General features: G+C 46.1%; 1 protein-coding gene across 1 annotated transcript in view; it reads right to left on the reverse strand.

The window, feature by feature from the left end:
* Nucleotides 1-1,245: 1,245 nt before the first annotated feature.
* The window catches only part of Siah3 (siah E3 ubiquitin protein ligase family member 3), a 67,066-nt gene continuing 45,385 nt past the window's right edge, over nt 1,246-22,926 (reverse strand). The window contains exon 2 of the mRNA XM_052190938.1: nt 1,246-2,646. Within this exon, the coding sequence (XP_052046898.1) occupies nt 1,969-2,646 (678 nt within the window). The 3' untranslated portion in view covers nt 1,246-1,968. The remainder of the gene's footprint in view (nt 2,647-22,926) is intronic.

The raw sequence follows: 22,926 nt of genomic DNA on the forward strand, positions 1-22,926 counted from the left end.
AAAATCACCCAGTGTGGGGGAAGGGTAGTATGTTTTTAGATGAATTAATTCTGGTAGAGAAAAGATTGCTGATGGCCAGCCAGGACAATCTGCTTGAAACTAAGCGTTCACTTGGAGGCTGGCCAGGCCCAGCTGGTGTGCCTGAGGTAAGGGAATGAGCTGGAGAAAGGCCCACACAGTCCCACGGAGAGCTGGGCTGGATTTGAAAGCCATGTTTTCCCTTAGCACCTGGCCAGTGACAGAGAGGAAGTTGCGGACACGTGGCCCCATGGCCCCGTTGGGAAGGCTTTAAGGTGTCCTAGTCAGAACAGAAAGATGGCAGAGTGAGGACTCCTACTTTCTTCCACTGTAGGAAGGCCTTCCCCCCAGACGCTGACAACAGACCAAGAGAAAGCAGCCTCTGGAGGGGTGGTGTGGGAGGGGGTGGGGTGAGGGTGGAGGGGAGTAGTGGGTGAGGTTGGGGGTTGGTGGGTGGTGGAGGTGTGGGGCTGGGTGGGGAGTGAAGGGTGAGGTGAGGTGAGTTCCTGCCGCTTTCGTCTGCAAATGCCAAGCATATTCCTAAGTAGCCATATTTACGTACTGAGCAGTGTGCTAGAGAGGAAAGGTGTCTGGAGGCCCCGAGTCTAAGTGCCAGGGCCAGGTCTCAGGTGGGAGGTCCTCCTTGCTTTTCTCTGGAGACCTTATATTTGATAATGGATCTTATTTATAAACTATCAAGAACAGAGTAGCTAGCTATCTGACTGGTACAAAAAAAAAGTGTTACTCTAATGAGGTGGGGGAGCTGATAGATTTATAATTTATACATTTAAAAGGTCTCACTGAGGCAGGAGCACCCTCTTGGAGGTTAGAAATTAATCTGATGCCTTCTTTCTGGCTGCTTTTCTCCCATGTGTCTTACTTATCCTGCCTCGGCAGAGGCAAAGCGCTTTTTAGAAAAGCACTGAGAACATTCAGGCTTTAATTTTAATTGCAAAGCTAAAGGGAAGGGCAGGATTCAGTAAGGAGGTCAGGAGAAGCTGAAAAAGAGAGAGAGAGAGAGAGAGAGAGAGAGAGAGAGAGAGAGAGAGAGAGAGAGAGAGAGAGAGAGAGAGAGAGAGAAGGAAGGAAGGAAGGAAGGAAGGAAGGAAGGAAGGAAGGAAGGAAGGAAGGAAGGAAGGAAAGAAAGAAAGAAAGAAAGAAAGAAAGAAAGAAAGAAAGAAAGAAAGAAAGAAAGAAAGAAAGAAAGAAAGAAAAAAGAGGGTTTTTAATCTGATCACTGTCTCCAGCCCAGGGTCAAGTGAGTGCTTCTGATACACAGGCTGCCCCTCCAGGTGGGCTCCATGGTCTGTGGAGACACTGTCTCAGGCTCCTGCAGATCACAGCGGTCTGGGTTTTCTCTCCAGATGTGCTGCCTCACCCATGACAAGTTAGGCTCTATCTGAAACAGCCCCGAGATGGACAGAAGGGTGAGTTTGGACGCCTAACTCTTTTGCTCCAGTGCTCACTCTGCTTCCTGGTACCAGTGGTACTTGCCCCCTTTGGAGGCAGTGAAGAAAGGGACTAGCACTGGGGAAAAATAACTCTTCTGGTAGACTCTTCTGAATGTCCTACAAAACCTTACCAACAACACAGGACAGATTTCACACCAAGATCTTGAATCACAGTTGTTTACATAATATAATGCCCATGGTAGACGAATACTAATACCTCAAATCACCTGAGACGAAAAAGAAAGAAAAGAAAAAAGATGGGTAATAAAAAAGTCCGGCTGTCTAGGGGTCCAAGGTGCACAGGATATCCGGGGTCCAAGGTGCACAGGATATCCGGAGTCCAAGGTGCACAGGATATCCGGGGTCCAAGGTGTACAGGATATCCGGAGTCCAAGGTGCACAGGATATCCGGGATCCAAGGTGTACAGGATATCCGGGGTCCAAGGTGTACAGGATATCCGGAGTCCAAGGTGCACAGGATATCTGGAGACTCGAGGTCTCACATCTCAGCAGCATCCCTGGCACTGACCTCCGACTCGGTCTCGGTGATGGCGATTCCAATGGCGAGGCTGCCGTTGTCAGAGAAGAGCTGGGCCAGTGAGGTGTTGAGAACCAGGCAGTCCCCATCAGTGATGATTGAGTCCACACACTCCAGGACAGATCTCGGGGTGGCCTCCCATTTGAGACGCCTGTGGTTTCTGTTGAGCTCCAGGCGATAGGTGAAGCAGTCGGCCTGGGTGGGGGTCCCAATCAGCATCATGGTAGCAAAGAACTGAGGGTGGCCTTCATGTCGTTCCTGTTTCCTGAGCACCAGCAGGAAGTGATGGCCGAGGCAGGAGTGCATGATGATCCAGTCGGCTGGCGCTGGGAGGTGCATGTCAGTGGCCAGGAAGACTATCTCCGCCCCCTGCAGGATGTCAATCCTGTGGATTTGCCGCAGGTGAGGAACCACCACCTCCAGGTGGCCTTCCCACTGGCAGGAGAACAGTGGGCAAATGCAGGATGTCACCTGAGCACTGTGCAGCCCCGGCTCCTGGTGGTGGAGGTGGCGGGGACGGGCATGCTGATACAGGTGGTTGTGGTGACAGTGGTGCCGATGGTGGTGGGGAAGGTGGTGCGGGTGGAAGCTACCTTGCTCTGCCGAGTTCTGAGTGATGGCCCGTCTACTAGACACATACTGGAAGGAAAGAGAAAAGTGTTAGCGGGGTGCGAGGCTTGTCTCTGGTGCGGAGTGTGGTCTCCTGTTAGAGTCATTAAAGGCAAGCAAGGATTGTTTGTTAGTTTTCTTCTTTTTCCTCTGTTTCTCTGTCTTTGTCTTTGTCTTTGTCTCTCTGTCTCTCTGTCTCTCTGTGTCTCTCTGTTTCTTTTTTCTCTCTCTGTCTGTCTCTGTCTCTCTCTCTGTCTCTCTCACTCTTTTTCTTGGGATTAAACCCCCCACTGCTATCTTCACACCCCTAAGCCAGCTCTCAAACAGGCTTTGACTGGTAACTCCAATACACAAAGCCACAACTGGTCATGAGGTACCCAGCCACAACCGAAACACCTACAACACAACTCTTGCACTTTGTGGAAGAGGGTGAAAGATCTTAAGAGCCAGAGGATCAGAATGTCTGCTGTGAAATTGTGTCTCCTAGAAGTGACAGAGAAATGACATGATACTGCAACAATGTGGCTGCCTAAACAAGACCCGAAGAACGACCCCCAATATGCTAATACGGAATGGGAAATCTCATGGGGCCCATCCCTAGACAAAGAAATGCAGGCAAGTAAGGAGTGCTGGAGCCGGAGAGATGACCTGCTACCCCGGCATTCCTTCCCTAGGGATGGACCCACTAATTGGTGATATGATACCAAGTGATCAGCTCTGAAATTGTGTATATAACACAACACTAAACAGATTCAGCAAGTAGTTATATATGCATAGATATATAATAGATATGATAGATGATAGATAGACAGATGTGATACTAACAAAGGAAGAGAAGCCATGTACTTGAGAGAGACAGACAGAGAGAGAAGAGAGGAGGTGGGAGAGTTGGGAAGGGGGAATGATGTACTTATACTTTAATTAAATATGTTAGAGTAGTACTGTAAGTGAGGAATGAGGAGAGATGGCTCAGTGGAGAAGCACTTGCTGTCAATCCTGATAACCTGACTTCCAGCCATAGGACCCCCATGGTAGAAGGAGGGAGCAAATTTTCTTAAGTTGTCCTCTGACCTTCCCACTTATACTGTGATGTAGCACACACACACACACAAGTTTGTGTGCAGTAGCTCAATAGGTAAAGTGCTGAACTTGGGTTTGATCTCCAGAACCCACATTCAAACAAGACAAAACAGTCCCTTGTGTTACAGGCACACACTCGTAGTCCCAGTACTGAGAAGAGGAAGACAGGCAGATGCCAGGGACTCCCCGGCCGGCGACTCCCAGATCACACGGTGTGTTCCAGGCCAATGCGAAGACCTATCTCAAGAAAAGGGGAAAAGACAACTGGGGGATGTGTCTGAGAAATAACATCGAGGCTGTCTTTTTGGCATTCACAAATGCACATATAGAGTATACATCTACGCACATATAAACACGTACCCACACATACACACATACTAAGAGACACAGGATATCGTGGGTGTCTTGGGAGGTAAGGGAATGGGATTCCGAATACTTAACTAGGAAAATTCAATATGTCTTTCTGACTCTTTAAAAAGATACCCAGGTAATAGGTACTGTGCCTCTCGAACAGCTCGCACTGGGACGGCCGTCCACCATAAGCAGCAGTACGCCCCCGACTCTCCCGTGTATTACTTTCTTGATGTTTGCTGCTGACAGTGGTAGACAGTGTAGACAGTGGTGATCCAGAGACGGTGTTCTTTTTGGATCATGGTCACTGTGTAGAAAAGGAAACCCTCTATGACAGCTGTTTGTCTTTCCACTGTTCCTGATCATGGTTACCATATAGAAAAGGAAGCCCTGTGTAAAAGCCGTTTGTCTTTCCATTGTTCCCAATCATGGTCACTATATAAAAAAGGAAGCCCTCTATAACAGCTGTTTTCTTTCCAAGTTCCCAGGGCTCATGCTACCTCAGTCAGTCTTCTAAGTCGTAAGTTAACATGTGGGACACAGGGGTGATTGTGTGTAGTCACAGCCTCTAGAGAGGAGACGCCACCTGGGACCCCCAACACTGTCCTGACAGACACATTTCTACCCTGTTCCTGCCTCTCCACTCTCTCTAGCCTCCTCCTCTCCAAGCTGCTTCCATCACGGGAACCCTCACTTTCTCTTCTTCATGTCAGTGTGTCCATAAATACTCTCAACATCAGACCATGGCAACTGTTCTGTCAGGCATTCTTAAACACGTATTGAGCACTTGCTGTGGGCAGACTACGAGCAATCAGACAGTGTCCCTCAGTATGTGTGTGGTACAGACATCAATTCAATTCTAACTAATTGCAGCTTTGACAAGATCTTCCTTGTGACCTAGGGACTGTGATTTGTACTTTTTATCAGAAGAAGTGGGCCTTACTAGCAACATGCCTGAGGGTACAGAACTGGTAAATGATGGCAGAGGATTCGTTTTTTACATCTCCTGACGCTGGACACAAGCGCACCCCTGCCCAGTTATGCACACCTTCTGTTCCCTCTCTCCTGCATCTCAAGTTCTTGTCCTTAAGCAGTTCGTAGGATCTGACTCACAGTGGTAGTGGGTCAGGCATAGGCCTTCATCAGAAGCAGTTTCCTGGGCTACTTTCTTGAGACAAAAGTCCCTTCGACTACTTTTGAGCAACTGTTCCCTTAGCTTGCTCCAGTTCACTCAGTTCAGAGGGCAGGGGGAAGTCTGTCTTTCACACTTGCTATGTTGACTCTCAGAGGAACTCTCTCCCAGCTCTCTGTGGCTAACTACAAAGCCTGGCTTCCCCTTCTATAGAGTATACATGAATACATATATACATATGAGTACACAGGGCATATACATACATAAGTCTAGACAAGCACTGATGTGCAATGCACACACTGCACATATGAACACATATACACACTACATGGCATGGCCTCTTAGCGGTGACTGTCACCAATGGGCAGGTGGGTATTGGAGGAGCTCTGCTTTCAAGTTATAAATTTCAGAAGCTGGTGTAGGACTTGAGCTCTAAGGAGTACTTCTCATAGCCCTTGCATGGTAAGCTACAGATAGCCTACTGATGTCTTCAGCAGAGAGGCCACAGGCTGAGTTCCAGAGTCCTACTACCAATGGGTCTGATTTACCCTTCAGAATTTATGTGGTGAAAGGAATAATCTACTAACATGTAGCCTCTACTAAGTATTAGGCACTATGGAAAGTAGATATTTTTAAAGTGATATTTTTCATTTTTTTCCACAGTAGAAAACAATTTCCTTCATGGATGTATAGTCTGCAGTCCTGCCAGGCAACCCAGATCTTCTGTCCTCCAGGCCCTTGGGCTCTCATGGAGAACCCTACAGTAGTACCTCCTGGAGAAGTCTCTGAGAAGTCTATTTTCCCACCTATTTTTTTTTAAAGGTTTTATTTATTTTATGTATGCAAGTATATTGTCTCTGTCCTCAGACACACCAGAAGAAGGTGTTATACCACCATTTAGATAGGGATGGAAACTTCAGCGACCTTTGGTGACCTTGAGTCTTGGTCTTCACTTGCTGCTCTGTCTTGAGGGATTAACAGCCACCGTGAAATCCCAGAGGCCTCACTCAGTCTTGCTGTTTGTTGGGTCTAGGCTGCCCCAGTGCTGGCCCAGGACAGCAGAGTGACACAAGAGTTCCATCTCTGAGCGTATTATCTTCCATGTACCTCACCCCAGTCCATGTTCTCTCGTCTCCATTCTGGGTAGTACGTGTGTGTTCCACTAGCTATTCTAATGTATGATGTAGAGGTGTTTGAAGCAGCGCTTCTCAGACTTCCTGATGCTGAGACCCTTTAATACAGTTCCTCAAGTTGTGGTGACCCCCAACTATAAAATTATTTTTGTTGCTACTTCTTAACTGTAACTTTGTTACTGTTATGAATTCTTATGTAAATATCTATGTTCTATGATGGCCTTAGGCAACCTCTGTGAAAGGATATTTGACCCCAAAAGGGGTTGAAAAACACTGCTTTAAAGTATTTGGGAGGAGGTAGATGAAAATATGAAAATACTAGGCTATTTATATAACAGATGCTCAAACCCATCATATAAAATAAAACTAAAATTCAAGGACTTTAGTATCCACAGGGGTGTTCTGGAAATAAGTCCCATGGGTACCAAAAGAGGACCACATGCAATGGAGCTCTAGAAGTTCACACTGGAGGGGTAGTTACTGTCATTAGTGTGAGGTGACATTACACTGAGTGAAGATAGAAAGTGGTTTCTTTAGCAAGAACAAAAGCTTTGTCAGCAAGAATAGAAGTATCAGAGGAGCCAGAGAGAGAGAGAGAGAGAGAGAGAGCGCACCGGGGGCTTTGTAAGAAGTGTTGAGCGCTTTCCCAGAAGCAGACCGATCTGTTGTAGAGAGTGTGTGCTGAGGTCACATCACCAAAGTCTTGTAAGGCAAGCTATGGCTGAAATGACCTCCATGCCGATCGGGAGTAGCAGGAGACTCAAGAGACTCAGTTGCTAGCTTTAAGGAACTCCTGTGGGTAGCAGGCATTTTTATGGCAAAGGGGCTAGCCTTCTCCAAACTGGCATTCAGAATGGGACCAGCAGAGTGTCCCTGCCCTGTCCCGCTATCAGACCCAACTGACCACCCTTCCCCCTCATTTCTCTGGTTCCTTGCTTTTGGTTTTATCTTCCACCATCACTAGCCATTTTCTTTGTAATTGCTTCACTCAGTGTCACGCGGTAGGCAGGGGCACCAGCAGAGGAGACTGAAGTGAACGACTATGCAAATAGAGAAGGGTGTTATGAACTCATGGAGACCTATACACACTGCACTCTGCGAAAGAACTAGAAATAAATGCAGCCTTAATTCCTCATTTCTCCCTGTTCCGTCTTTTGATGCAAAATATGTTTCATTTAAATGATCCCGGGTGAGGGAGGTCACAGGGCTGCTGGCACGGAAAAGGGATTCGTTTAATTGGCAAAATGCTAATCGTTTTTTGGAAAATGAATTCTAATCTTCCCATCTAATACAGTGGATGTGTGAGTAATTACTTTCCTTCACTAAACTGTTAATGCAACATTAGTGATTACGCTAATTAAAGCTAATGAACTCTTACCACTGATAAACCCTCAGTCAGTCAGCGGATGCCCTCCTTCCATTGGCTCTGTTCAACTTCCCCATTTGGAAGAGAGGTTTTGAATTAACCTTTAGAATAATGCACAAAATTGGGTTTAGAAATGTTAGGCGTTATAGACTGGGTATAATTCTATCCCTAACCATTAGTGAGGCTATTTCCACCGAGGGTGTAATTGAATTTTAAAACACATTTCTTAATTTGATCAGCCACACTCCTATGGTTGGTGGTAATGGCTGCCCTTCTGAATCCTGGCTTCAGAAGAGAAAACCTGTCCTTGGATTTATTGTCCACGACCCTTTCTGTAGCTCCTGCTCCCTGTGGTCAGAAGGATCACCCAACGGATTGCATTTCCTTTCCACTCGCCTCCAGGAAGTGGGCCATGCTACTTGAGGAGAAAGAGGATTCTGTGCCTGGCTTTAAATGATGCTCTGACGTTTCTTTGTTCATCCTGGCGACCCGAGGACTGAACCCTGGTGCAGGGGACAGATTCGATGCTGCCAACGCCTTTTATTCGAGAGTGGGAGAGCAAACAGGTTGAGTGGCATGACATTTGGGACACAGACTAGAGAATGGGGTGAATGTCAAGGCCTGACTCTGCGTCCACAGTCAGGTCGGCCAGGAAGTGAGAATGAATGTGCTTGTCGCTCTAGTGCTTCCACACTTTCTGTTTTTGGGAAGGGCAGTGAGGGGGAAAGCTGAATGCTGCTCATTTGGCTTTTCTGCTTCTCTTTTCCTCAAAACCTGCAGTAGCTGTGGGCATCACAAGCCTGGGAGTGGGATGGGGGGGGGCACTGGAGCTCTCCACAGACAGCAGAAGAGCTAAGCGAGATGAGGAGGCACACTGAGGCTTCGTCACTGAGACAGGCACCACAGTGTAGCACACCACTTTCCTCACTTCCTCAGATTCAGCCCTCAGCTGAATTTCAGACCATAGGTGGGTGACATGTTTCTGTGGGTGGGCGATGGACCATGCCTGCATTCTTCTTTAAAATATGTTCTCCTGGAGAACAGGATCTAAATGCATATACTAAGATCCGTGCTCAGGGGCTGTCAATGCCTGGTTCTGGAATTCACACCTCAGCATGATCAACTAACGTTTTATTGGGAAAGACCATACACCAGAGATAATGAGTACAATTGCCTCAATTGGTATCTGTATTTCTGATTCACACCAGATGCTGCTAATTAACACTTACCCACGGGTTCTCATTGGGGAAATTAGTGACTTGTCAATCAGTGTAACAGACGCTAAGAATGGACTCTGTGTGATGTGTGAGAATCAGATGAGGGAAGCCAGACAAATTCCTCATTTTGTGAATAGGTCCTGAAAGTTCCTTCTCTAAATATTTGGTACCCAGCCTCCGAGACGGGACTTTTGGTAGCTGGATACCTTTAAGAGTTCAGATTTTACTTCATTCTGTATTGTACTTCCAGCACTTTGGAGACTGAGGCAAAAAGATAAGCATGTGTTTGAAGTCAGCCTGGGCTGTAGTGGGAGTCCCTGCCTCAAAGGCTCAAGCTGCCTTTTCAATACTCATATTTATAGCCATAAACTAGTGCTGACCGAGGCTGACCAGCTTAGCGCTCTTGCTGTCTGTGGAGAGCTCCAGTGCCCCCCACCCCTGACCAGGGGGTCAGCCTCGGCCAGAGAAGCTTCTTAGAGCAGAGAGGAGTAGTTACTGCAGAGACTCGAGACTGGTCAAAGAGCCAACAGTAAGTGACCGTGGAGTGCTTTCCCCTAACCACGACATCTGCATTTCCCCCTCAGAAATACAGGGAACGCCTTATAGGGAGGAGGGAAAGTAAGCCAGAGGGTGGGGGTGGGCGGAAGTGACATGGGAACTGCTCTCACAAACTCACTGAACCTGTAGTTATATGTACAAGATTGGTCCAGCTCACATTTCGTCATGGGTGGGAGGAAGCCCTCCAGTTCACGGGCAGGAACTATTGTCAGTTAATTGTTGCTGGGGGAGAAGAAGTCACTTTCTTCAGTTGTGTAGCCACTGATGAGTGGCTCTTGTGCCAGGAAAAAAAAGAAAGAAAAGAAAAAAAGAATCAAAACCAAACGGCTGCCCATTTCATGGAAGCACCTCTAACTAAATGAGTGGGTCCCATGTAAAACAAAGCCATGGAGTGGGAGGGACCTTGTTGTAGAGAAGGTTGCAGAGCGACAGGGATGGGAGGGCAATGCAAAGAACTGAAATTCACTATAGACACGGGTGATGCTGAGAGAGAGAGAGAGAGAGAGAGAGAGAGAGAGAATCCCACTGCACCCCACTCCAGCCTCCCAACAAACATCAAGAACCCTTCCTGTATGCAGGTCCTCTCTATTGACTAAAATCCCAGAAGTTGGGTTTGGAGACAGTTGAGTCAGGATCTATCGACACTGTCTGTGGTAAGAGGGAAACAGGATGCCACTGTGGACAGAAGAAAACAACTGTGGCAGACAAATCTATTTCAAACCGAGACCCAAGAGTGACAGGTACCTTAAGAGGTGCACAGGGATGACCACGTGGACACTGTCTGTGCTCTCAGAGCCTCCCAGGCTGGCTCTCCTGCAAGGGAGAGCCCCGGTTATGTGAAGGAAGGGAAGAAAATGGGGTCGACACCATGAAAACCACAGCAAAAAAGCATCCTTGAGTCCCTAGCCCCGAGATCACAGGGCTCTCCTTGAGCTTCTAGGTCCTCCCTGTCCCTTGCCTGAGCAGAATTAGTTGGTTTACCTTTTTTTTTCCTCACTAGAACCCTTGTGGATGTGAGTACAGTGTGCAGCACACAGATGCTTGGTGCACCTTTGCAGCACAGATGCATTAGCAATAACCTCCTCTGGGCTATCACTGGCTCAGTCTTTTCCTTACACAGCTGTGCCAGCCACCGTCCCAGCCTGATGCCTGTCTGAGACAATCATCTACTCTGGGTAGGGATATTGTCTTGCCCTCTGCCCTGTGATTCGGTCATAAAGAAACTGAGCATCAGATAACTCTCTTCTTTATTCAGCGTGCACTGAAAGTCACTAGGTGATGGCCTTCTCTCCTCAGTTGGGCTGGAGTCGTTGATGACAGGGATTTTATTTAGTTTGCCTAGTGCTGTGTCTTGTGGTGGGTAAGACTCGCACTGTGCAGCTCCAGGTGGCTAACAGAGGATCAGTGAGCACACACGATTGCAATCAGAGAATGAAAGCATCAACTGAACCCTCCTCTTACACACATGCTCTGGTAGCTCTATCCTCCATCTTAGCTCCTCAGTTCCTGGGGAAACACGCGCGTGCGTGTGTGAGTGTGCGCGCGTGCATGTGCATGTGTGTAGTGTATGTGCATGTGTATATAAATGTGTGCATGTGTAAGTATGTGTATATGTGTATACATGCGTGTAAGTATACATGTGAATGCATGTGTGTGCCTTGAGTGTATGTGAATGTGTGTGTGCATGTGAATACATTTGTGTCTGTGTATATATGTGTGTATGCATGTATGTGCATGTGTGTATATGTATGTGTATACATGTATGCATGTACATGTGTGTGTCTGTGTGTGTGTGTGTGTGTGTCTTTCCATGAATTTACAGCTGTGAGTTCATCAGGATGGAGTCCTGGAAGCATCTCATCTTGAACCTCACAGGGATGGGACATAGATTCAAGATGAGAAGGGGGCAAACTCAGACCCATTTCTAGCTGCTAGGGTGGGAAGTAGAAGGGAAGCCTTGAAGAAGAAACTTCACAAGCCAGAGAGGCGTGTAGTTTGCTTTTATGTTTGAGAGTTGACTGGAAAGCATCAATCATTTGCTTTTCAATTGTAAGGGGCAAATAGATTGGCAAGTGCAGTCTGCTGGATTAATACAGGAAATCTGTCCATTCCCTGGATAGATTGAGACTGATTTTCTCTCATGCACCTTGACAGGATCATTGATGGTTGAAGAACCCCACACTCCTTACCTATTATCCATCACAGAGATAACTTCAGCACGAGCCAAGATTATTGTTGATCTCTATGTCTATCTCCCAGAAGAGGAGTAGCTGTGATTTGAATAAGAATGAGTCCCACAGGCTCATAGGTTTGAAAGCTTAGTCACAAGGGAGTGGCACTATTCAGAAGGATTTGAAGGATTAAGAAGTGTGGCCTTGTTTGAGGAGTGTGTCACTAGAAGTTAGCTTTGAGGCTTCAATATCCCATGCCAAGTCCAGAGTCTGTGTGTCTGTCTCTGTTTCTCTATCTCTGTCTCTCTCTGCCTGCAGATCAGCATGTAGCTTTCAACTACTGCATGCTGTCATGCTCCCCACTGTGATGGACTAAATTTCTGAAACTGTAATCAAGCCCCCAACTAAATGCTTTCTCTTATTAGAGCTGCCTCAGTCATGGCGTCTCTTCACAGCAATAGCACAGTGGCTAAGACAGAAGCTAAAGGGTTGTGTCTGCTCAGAGCCCTACAGTATATCCCATCCCATTCATATTTTTGTGCTCCATCCAGATAACTGGGATGCTGGAATCCCCTCCTTATGGCTGAGACAGATCCCTGCAGTCTATGCTATTCAGGGATCCAACAGCCAGAAGACAAATCCTTAGGCACAAGGTGTGGCCACTGGGTGGATATAAAGGGAAGGTGAGAAGACTTTGGATGTTGGACCTGGAATGTCCAATGGACTTTCTGTGAAGCTCCTCACAGTGTGGGATGGGCCAGATGTGGAAGAAAGGGGGCTGTTGTCTGGAACTGTGCTCAGAGTTTATTATGTAAAATATTATATAAACTATATTTGTAGAGTCTCATAGCTGGAGTTTTACTTTGAAATATTTTAGGTAGGAGTGTGTGTGTGTGTGTGTGTGTGTGTGTGTGCTTTCACTTGTAATTTTGCCCTGAGCCCTGCAGGTGTTCAGGACAGACCTGCAGTCAAAGCACATAGCTGGAAGAGAGCTTCTTTCTCTCCATTTATCTCTGGCTCTGATTTTTCATCTGTGAGACTTGGAGCATGCTAATGAGTCTTGTAGATGAAAGGATTTTTTTAGAAGCAACTTTTTTTTCTTTTATTTTTTTTTGCCGAGTTAAACTTTTACATTGCAGCTGGTAAGTGGAAGCTAGGCCTACGTGAGCAGTTTAAAGGTTAAAATTTAATTAACTAGAAGCATCCCCGTAGGGGATGGCGGAGGGAGATGTGTTGAGCCTCACCGGGAGAGCAAGCTCAGCAGATCTGGACAAACTCCAAACTATGGGCAGTAGTGTTGATCCATTAGCAACAGAGGAGGCTGCAGCTGACTGAGTGCCCTCACCATAGGGAGAAGGCAGGCTTCTAGAAACTGTTACATATGCAACTCTACATGGAAGGCAGGTGTGCTTACAGATTTTAAGTAGGCAGAGTGTGTCCTGGGTGGCAAACTGTCCCAAGGCTAGGAAGGCTTGTTTCTCAGTTCTTCAAAGAACTCATGACCCAGTGGGCATGAGCAGTGTACACCTTTAATCCCAGCATTCAGAAGGCAGAGGCAGGTGGATCTCTAAGTTTGAGGCCAGCCTGGTCTACAGTGAGTTCCAGGACACTTAGGGCTACATACACAGAGAAACCCTGTCTCAGAGAGAGGGAGGGAGGGAGGGAGGGAGGGAGGGAGGGAGGGAGGGAGGAGAGAGATCATGGCCCAGAACCCTGCAAATTCAACTTGTCCCAAGTCACCACCCAGCCTTCCCATCCTCTGCAGAGCACCCTTGGATCAGGCCCAGTATATTCATCCCTTGCTCTAGCAAGGTTAGGTCTGTCTGTCTGTTCCATGTTCATTGAAATATACAACGTACTTATTTATCCAACATCTTTCTTGACAGAGTCTAGAAAGGTGAGCCACATGTCTGTCTACAAGTGTATCTTAAACAGCATTACTTGGAAGTGGTAGCTGCCAGATAAATATGTGTGACATAGAAAATGAGCCTCCCTGTGACCCCCCCCCCCCCCCCCCCCGCCACACACACATGATTCCAATCACTCTTTACTCTCATAGACCACTGCCCAGATACAGATTATCTGCATTAACTCTCGGGACTACTACGATAGCTTCCTCACTAGATAAATGTGGTGGAAGGGGACCCTTAAAACATATGCCTACATGCTAATCCCCTGGAACGTGTGACACTATATCTCCATTTAGGAAAAGGAGCCTTTGTAGGTATGATTTAATTAAGTCTTGAGATGAGATTCTTCTGCTTATACAAATGATCCCCAAATCCAATGACAATTCCACTTCAAGGAGATGAAAGCAGGAGAAGTGGGTGATGGGAGATTCTCTTCAGGAATCATGAAACTTGATACAGCCATACTTGGTCAGTCAGACTGGATCAAAATGTCTAGAGGGTCTGATCCTGTGATTTAATTTTTTTCTTACACATTTAAACAGTCAAACTTTTCAGGGAAAGTCTCCATGGGATACTTCTCATCACAAAGCTTCAGGAACCGCTACATAGAAATTCCCCTGCTAAGCAGCAAAACACCCATAACCTTTACATTAAGAATGAGTTCTATAGGCTGATAAGCAGTGCTCAGGGATAAGGCCTAGGAGGAAGAATTTGTAATAAACCTGAGGATGGATTCTATTGATGGAAGATGCAGAGCACATGGGGAAATTTTTCTTGAAGATGTGTTCTATTCACTGAGAGACAGAGCCCAGAATTAGGACTTACACAGTCCTCAGAATTTTGGGGGAGATTTGGATGGAGACTGGCTCCTACTAGGACAGCAAAGGATCACCAGGTTCTTGGACTGCTTCGCTCCAGCTACTCAGGTGACCAGGTGCCATTCATTTTCTTCAGCTGAAGAAAATTAAAGCTGAATCTTCCATGGCACAGGGAAGAAAGCCATTGAAGATCCAGGTAGAGGTGGAGGGAGGCAGCCACAGCCCCTAGAAGGCTTAGGGTCATCAGAACTGAAAGAAGCAGATGGATTTTCCTCAGAGCATTCAGAGGGAGTATGGACTCAAGGAGACTTTAAGGCCAGACTTTTGTTCTCTGGACTGTGTGAGCATATACTTTAATGATGTATGCTCAAGATGCCACAATCTTTATGGTATCCTTATACAACTACTACCAGAGTCTTCCTGTGTCTGTTCTTGTCCTCAGACAGGCTGGAGCATTTCTTACTAAACAGTTTAATGATTTACCCTCAAACCTACAATGAAATTGCAACTTCCTCTCACGGTCATCAGCAATCCAACACACCATGCCCCAACTCAGCTATCTAGTTTCCTTTTCTCTCACATTTTACACATTCTGCTCAGATGCAGTGCCCTGTGCGGTCTACTGACCTTGCCAACCAGATACCAGCACAGGGCCTCTGCACTGCCCATGGCCTCTGACTGATAGACTGTCAGAAAGAGCCAGAGCTCACTCTTTCACTTCATCCACACTTCTGCTCCAGTGTAACTTTTGTTCTGGATAAGGTTGTCATCTCTTCAGCAAATGTGAATGTCTCACCCTACATTGCTACAATTTGTAGTATTGCTTAACAAAACTATAAAATCAAGATGCATATCAAAGGAATATGTAAAAAGTATAAGTCATAGAATTGTATCTGTGTACACTCTGTCTTCCTAATGTCAGTATACATTTCTTGGGGTTGGGAATTTCATTGTGGACTGTTGTATCTCCCTATCACATTATTTGGTACCTAAAACAGCTCAATAATTTTTGTGATTCTGCTAAACAAATGCCACTGCACCCTTTGAGACAGGTCAGGGGGCCCAGTCTTTCCTATGGGTATTTGGCTGAGGTTAAGCAGTGTTGAGCACTGTTCACGATGTTAATTTCATGTTAGATCTTCCTTATGACACATTCTGCTGCTTTAAATGAGCAAAATAAATAAATACATAAATAAATAAGGAATGGACTAGTTAACTGCTCATTCAGCTCTGAGAGATACCCCATGCCTGCCTGACTTGAGCAGGGAGTTGTCAACGAGCCTTTCTTGGCCTGGCAGCTTTGGATTCTCGATGGTCACTTTGGAGAAAGTGACCTGCTGGAAGAACCACAACCATGCTTTCAGATTTCAGCTGCTGAAATCATGATACCATAGGCTTCAGGAAGCCTTGCTCCCATAACAACCACTTCAGGCAACTTGCACACCTATGGGTGACTCCAATCCAAGCAAAGCAACTCTTGACAAACTCTAGAAGACCCTATCCTCACTCTAGCTGAGAGACGGAGCCTCCAGAGGTATTCAGCAAGAAGCCTGGTGATTGGTGTGATGAAAGGCTTTTGATTGGTCCATAAGTTCAATACATGAAAGGCTGTGATTGGTAGAATTGTGCACACCATGCCCCTTCACTAGCTGTACAAGCAGGCTATTTCTCAGTCTTGTTGAGTTAGCCTGAGAAGATTCTTTCCTGTACCCTTGTACCTAGACTGTCACAGTGGGCCATAATAAAAGCTTCATGAATCATCATTGGTCTGCTTGTGGTTTTTATCATTGACAAAATAGGATCATCTAGTTGCCTACTGTCTTAGGGTTTCACTGCTCTGAACAGACACTATGACCAAGGCAACTCTTATAAGGACAACATGTTATTGGGGCTGGCTTACAGGTTCAGAGGTTCAGTTCATTATCATCAAGGCAGGAGCATGGCAGCATCCAAGCAGGCATGGTACAGGTGGAGCTGAGAGTTCTACATCTTCATTTGAAGGATGCTAGTAGACTACAGGTTTCCAGGCAGCTAGGATGAGGGTCTTAAAGCCCACACTCCCAGTGACACGCCAACTCTAACAGGCCCACGCCTTCTAATCCACTCCCTGGACCAAGCATATACAAACCATCACACTCACAAAACAAAACAAAACCCTAGGGTTTCTATCCTTGGCAGTGACATCCATAGTAAAGGAATGGTTAACCAAATTCCAGAAAAAGTTCATTAAGAAATGCTAAGAGATAGCAATCCATTCCAGAGAGCTACCAAGTGCTGACCAAAGCTCAGAGTCTTAACATTGGAAAGAGACTGAAGATTTTAAAAAGTATCAGAGGACGGAATTTACAGGACACACAACTGTGAAGGGCAGCAGAAGTCTTGGGGAAGCAAGAGACGGCAGAGCCATGGAAAGTACTGAAGATTAAAGGGTGTGAGAAATCCCAGGCTATGAGAGGAGCTAAGGAGAGAGCTACCAAGGTTTAAGAAACCACAGGTCCCTATGCGTAAATCTTGGAAACTGTAGTGCTAGTCCCTGGCTGCTGGTGTTCTAAGGCCAGAGCAAGAAACCTCTACCTGAGCACATAGAACAAGAAGCCTCAGAAGACTGGGAGCCACAGCGTCTAATACTAAGGCTCAGTGGGCGATGATCTTCAGCTTGCGAATCTCTGGAGCTCAGGGCTGTCAGCACTAGGGCAGCTTCCCCTTTGACCATCTCTGCATTCTTTCTGTCTGAACAAATAAAGCTACAGCGACTGTTTATAATAGCTTGAACCTGCTGTCTTCAACCCTCTCCTCCAAAGACAAAATCAAACCTCAGCCCATCTCTGACCTGGTGGGTTTCTCCCAGGGGATGGCCGTAGGGATCCTGGAGCTTTGCATCTGTAGGGCTATTATCCAGTCACTTGTATCCTTGTTCCTGGGCATGTCTACACACTGCTGCTTTGTAGGATCGGATTAAAGGGAAGCGGAAGCAGTCCTAGCTGAAGGACACAGGACTTCAAAGCTCAAGCAGCACTTCAAGCGACAGACAGATCACTAAGATATTACATTAGACCTGACTGCGCCTACCTCCTCGTTTGTCTCCAGATCTCCTGCCCTGGATAAACCCATGCTTACAAGCATACATCCTTAAAGCCTTCTGGGCCCCAACAGCAAGACTGAGGGAAAATTGGGGGCTCCTCCTCCAGTCTTCCTGGGATCTCTGCTCAGAATTCTGTCTTACCTAAGGATTTGACTCTTGCCTGGATACATGAAACTGAAGATGATGCAACTATCAGAAGACATGGTGTCTACACTGGAGCATGGATGAAGCTCAGAGGCTCTTCCCAGGACACTGGTCAACCCACAGCCCATGCTACCAACCAGAATCACACAAAGCTTGAACAAAGGGCCATGCTATTTCGTGCACACACACACACACACACACATTCTGTCCCCAAATGCAGGCTTAAGTTCAAATAACCACTTTAGGCTTTCATAAGAATTTATCCTTAAAATGGGATATGCGCCATGCTATCAAGAGTAGATGTGAAATCAGGGATGTAGAATAGAAAGAAAATTGATTTTTGAAGTCACACTAATATGGGTATGAATCCTGGACTCTTTAATTAACCTCTTCATGCTTCTGATTCCTGATTTACAAAGTAGGAATTATAAGCTCTCGCAGAGTGTGGGAAAGGACTGAATGAGCTTCAGAGAATGGTTGTGTTATACTAGAGACCAAAGTAAGAAAAGTGCAGCCTGGTTGACCGTGGTACAGCTAATGACATGCCCTTTCCATACTTTCTAGAATTAAACCTAAAGTAGATGAGATGATTAATCATGAACGCTCTTCCTAAATATCCTTTAAAGACCCTTGATAATTTCAGCTGGGATTAATATTATCATCAGCTGAAGTCTTTCACTGAGTATGTCTACCTGGCCATTAGACAGTGACTACTGGCTACAATGCACAGAGCAAGCCTAGCAGAGTACCTGTAATGTAATTTATAATTCACAAACGAATGTGGCCTCCACCACCACCTCACCCCACCTCACCACCACCCCCTTACCACCGCTACCATCACCACCACCACCACTATCACCCTCACCACCACCCGCTTACCACCGCTACCATCACCACCACCACCACCACCATCACCCTCACTACCACCATTGCCATGGTCATTATTATCATTGTCAAGCATTTGTTTAAGGTAAGGCTGTTTTGTGAGTTCAGACAATCCTATGTATACATCTATTTCCTCCCATGAGCCTCCTCAGCTATCTCTTTCTTCCTTGAGTGTCTCTCCTTCAGGATTCTTGAACAGAAGAAATGGGGAAGGGGTGTGGGTGGCTATTGTCTCCAGGTCACTTTTAAATGGCACTGTCTAACCTTTCACCTTTCCTGTTTGTTTGGCTCCTCTGTTGGAGGTTCTGTTTGCCTGTGATGCGAATACCTAGCTAGGGGGTGGGAAGAAGGGCCTGAGAGTCACACTTGGATCAGAACAATGGAGACCAAGAGCCTGTAGGTCAGTTCTAGAGAGCCACAGATTCAAAGCCCTTCCTGCAGGAATACAGAACTTGTCTTGTGGTCCTAGAGCCAGAAAGTTCCTTCTCAAGACTAGCCTAAAGGGCTCTGCTCAGGAAATAAATATCTCACTGCACAAGTGGCCCCCTCACCCTCAACACAAGGAACAGTGCATCCTCAAAGAGCTGCTGAGAGCATCGAGTATCCTCAGAAGTGAGGTGGGGCAGGTGTTTTATTAAGTCTAGATCTTTGCCAGATGCTAGGTGCATATTTAATAAAAACTAGACTTCGGGGAGGTATGAAGGGAGAAGGGGAAATTGCTGCCCTCTGGGCTTGGGAGCTTAGCCATCCATCCAGTCCCAAATAACTCATTCATCTGCTGTTCATCTTTGAGTTATTACAGTTGCGGTGTGTCTCTAAGGGACAAGTTTATTAGTGTTTAAGATAATTAGTTGGTGCGACTTCAAGGCAATTCAAATTGTCCCCGTGTAGGTATTTCTTCCCAGAATCCACCATGGTTCCATTTCTGCCTTGGTCTATTTTGCTCTTCCCATTGGAGAGTGTTTATTTTCTATGCAGTTTCTAGACTCCAAAAAGGCCTGGTCTCTTAGAGATTAAGCCCTCAGCCTCTAGTTCAGCTTTCTCAGGGCTCAAGTTCTTTGTCTTATATAACATCCTGCACCTGAGTTCCTAGGATCACCCAGGACAGCTGGCTTACCTCCTGTCTTAGTCAGGGTTTCTATTCCTACACAAACATCATGACCAAGAAACAAGTTGGTGAGGAAAGGGTTTATTCAGCTTATACTTCCACACTGCTGTTCATCACCAAAGGAGTCAGGACTGGAACTCAAGCAGGTCAGGAAGCAGGAGCTGATGCAGAGGCCATGGAGGGATGTTTCTTACTGGCTTGTTTACCTTGGCTTGCTCAGCCTGCTTTCTTATATAGAATCCAGGACTACCAGCCCAGAGATGGTACCGCCCACAAGGGGCCCTCCCCCCTTAATCACTAATTGAGAAAATGCCCCACAGCTGGATCTCATGGAGGCACTTCCCCAACTGAAGCTCCTTTCTCTGTGAGAACTCCAACCTGTGTCAAGTTGACACAGTACACCTCCTTTCTCTCCGCTCCATGCCTGGGGGCTAAGTGGAGGACACACCTACAGCTCACCCCATCCCAAAGCTCACATATGTGTAAATCATTTATAACATTGCTAGCACTTTCACAAGCACCAGAAAGCCCCATTCACTAACTACTCTGTTGGCTAGACCTACGGTTCTCAACCCTGTGCAGTGAGCCCACAGATCACTTATACAACTTGTTAAAATGCAAACTTGGCCTCTGAGGAAAAGCTGGAGCTAGAAGGGCAGTTGAAAGGGTCACTCATTCCCTTGGTCACACTTGGGAGTCTCTTCCCACCTCACAAAAGCACCCAAAATCCTTGTAGGGACCAAGGAGAAGGTTCTAAATGACTTTAGCTGGTTGCCCTCTCCTCTTGAATTCTTTAACAACCTCTAAGTCCCACTAGGATCCATTGTCCTTTTACAGTAGAGGTAATGGAGCTGTGCTCCTGGTTAGATAGTTGCCTGATTAGAAGTCAACCAGAGCCCTGCAGCCAGCTGGTGAAGCGGGAATTCACAGGGGGACTGGGAAAGCAGGGCTTTTTTTTTTTTTTCCTGGAGGGAATTCTTATCTACAGAATGGGAAGTTCCTTAATCTTATTTCTTCTCACAGTATTTAAATTCCTATGTTAGTAAAGAACTTAGCTTTAATTAATAAATTATCCATTTTTATAGCTGCTCATAATTTTCTACTGTTTAGCTTAATGAGATTTTCATGTGTGGAGTTCCAGAGTAGCTTCTCTCACCATTCTGTGTCTCTCTGTGTGTCTCTGTCTTTCTCTGTCTCTTTGTCTCTCTTTCTGTCTCTCTGTCTCTGTCTCTCTGTCTCTCTCTGTCTCTCTCTGTCTCTGTCTGTTTTTAAGTAAAAAGACACAAATACATGTGTTTTTCTCCGGGGCCTACTGTTTTTCATACCCCTCTGTATAATAAATCCCTTCCTCCCTTCCTCCCTTCCTTCTTCTCTCCCTCTATCCTTCCATCCATCATCCATCCCTTCCTCTCTCTGTCCATCCATCCCTCTGTCCATCCATCCCTCCATCCCATTCATCCATCCCTGTGCATTTGTGTTGAGGTTTGTGAAGTGCTGGGATACAACAGTGAACAAAGCAGGAGTGTGTGTCCCCTCTTCTCTAAAGGTTACTTTTCTCAAAGGGAAGGAAAATATTTTCACTTGAAAGAGAAAGGTCAGAGGTTATCTTGGTCAGGTTCAGGCAGAGGTTGCTCTAATAATTTAGTAGAAGGCTGTTGTCTTAATTAGAGTTTCTGTTGCTGTGAAGAGGCACCATGAGCACACCAACTCCTATAAAGAAAAACATTTAATTGGTGCTGTTGAGAAGTTTAGTTCATTATTAGCACGGCAGGCAGACCTTGAGCTGGAGAGGTGGCTGAGAGAGAGAGAGAGAGAGAGAGAGAGAGAGAGAGAGTCTAAGTCTGGCTTCAGCTCACTTCAACTTCCACCCGCAGTGACCCACGTCCTCCAACAAAGCCACACCTAGTCCAACAAGGCTACACCTCCTAACAGTGCCATTGCCTATGAGCCTTTGAGGGGCATTTTCATTCAAATCACCACAGATGTGATGACTGGTTTTAAGGTCTACTTGTCACAAATTAGATGACCTGAGAAGGGACCCTTAGTAGAGAACTGCTCTGCCTGCCTTAACTGATGTGGGGAAGACCCACCCCAAATGTGGTTGGCACCTTCTGCTAGCAGCCCAATGATGAAAGCACCTGACTGAAGGAAGATTGTCTTTTTTGGCTTGGCCTTCCTTCTTGCTGTTAAGTTGATGTAGCCCGTTGCTGCTGCTTTCTTCTCTGGAGTTAGAGACAGTGTTTTCAGGCTTCTCTGTTGACTGAGACTGGCCGCTCTCCCAGGAATCTTCTAGGGTCTTGGCACACGATTGGGACTGCTGAGGTGGGCCCAGCCTTGTGCTCTGAGCCACCACGGATTGTTGGCGTCTCGGTGTGAGACAGGTGTTGTCAGACTACTCACTCTGCCGAGGCACCAGCCTCAAGGACAGCACATGCTGGGTTCACAGCCTCTCAGGTACAGCGCAGCTGTTGCTGCTGTTTCTGCGTACGCTGACTTAATACATTTTAAAAATATATATTTATCCCATCAGTTCTGTTCTAGAGAACCCTGAGTAATCCAAAAGACTCTTACAACATGGTTCTAACATGCTAGATTCCTGTATTAGCCAGATAAAACTTAATCTCAGGTAAGAGTCCCAAGGTTAGATGTGAGAAGAAACAGAAAGCACATAGTTGTAGGATGCAAATCTTTTATTATTTCAGATTTAGCCGCTGCTGCCGTCATTTTCCTGGTCTTTGCTCCCTGCCGTTTAAAGCCTGTGCATAGGGCTGCACAAGGATGCAGGGTAAGAGAGACCTGCACCCAGGAGAGCATGCGGGGTATTTTTAATTGCTCTTTTCGCCTGCTGTTTAAGGATCTGATTCCTTTTGATTTGTTCCATGTGAGTTAGCACCGCTTTTCATAGACTCCCTTCGTGGGCCAAGAATACTTTCTCTTGAGGCTTCACGTGCTCGTAAGGGCTGCCAGGCTCGTTGTTTTTAAAGAACAGACATACGTGTTAAGGAAGGATGTACGAACTATTACAATCTACCACCTCAAAAACATTGTCTATGGAGTTCAGAGCTTAGAGATTCAAGAATTGACTGCAGTTTTATTCTGAAAAGAATACAACTTAACACGGTTTTTCTTTCTCATGTTTATATTAAAAGCTAATAAATTCTATTTTAGTTAAAAATAAAACAAAAAGCAACTTAATCTCAGCTACTCTCAGGCAGCCAACTGGATGTTGATTCTAGTCTTGGACTCTTTACTTCAAATGTCTAAAAGAGGCAGCTGCTCATACTTCAGCCAATCAAATAATTTATGTGCTTCCTTTTACATTATCTTACAACAATTTCCCAGAAGCCATTTCACC

Source organism: Apodemus sylvaticus, chromosome 8 (assembly GCF_947179515.1).
Source record: "Apodemus sylvaticus chromosome 8, mApoSyl1.1, whole genome shotgun sequence".
Classification (NCBI taxonomy): Eukaryota; Metazoa; Chordata; class Mammalia; order Rodentia; family Muridae; genus Apodemus; species Apodemus sylvaticus.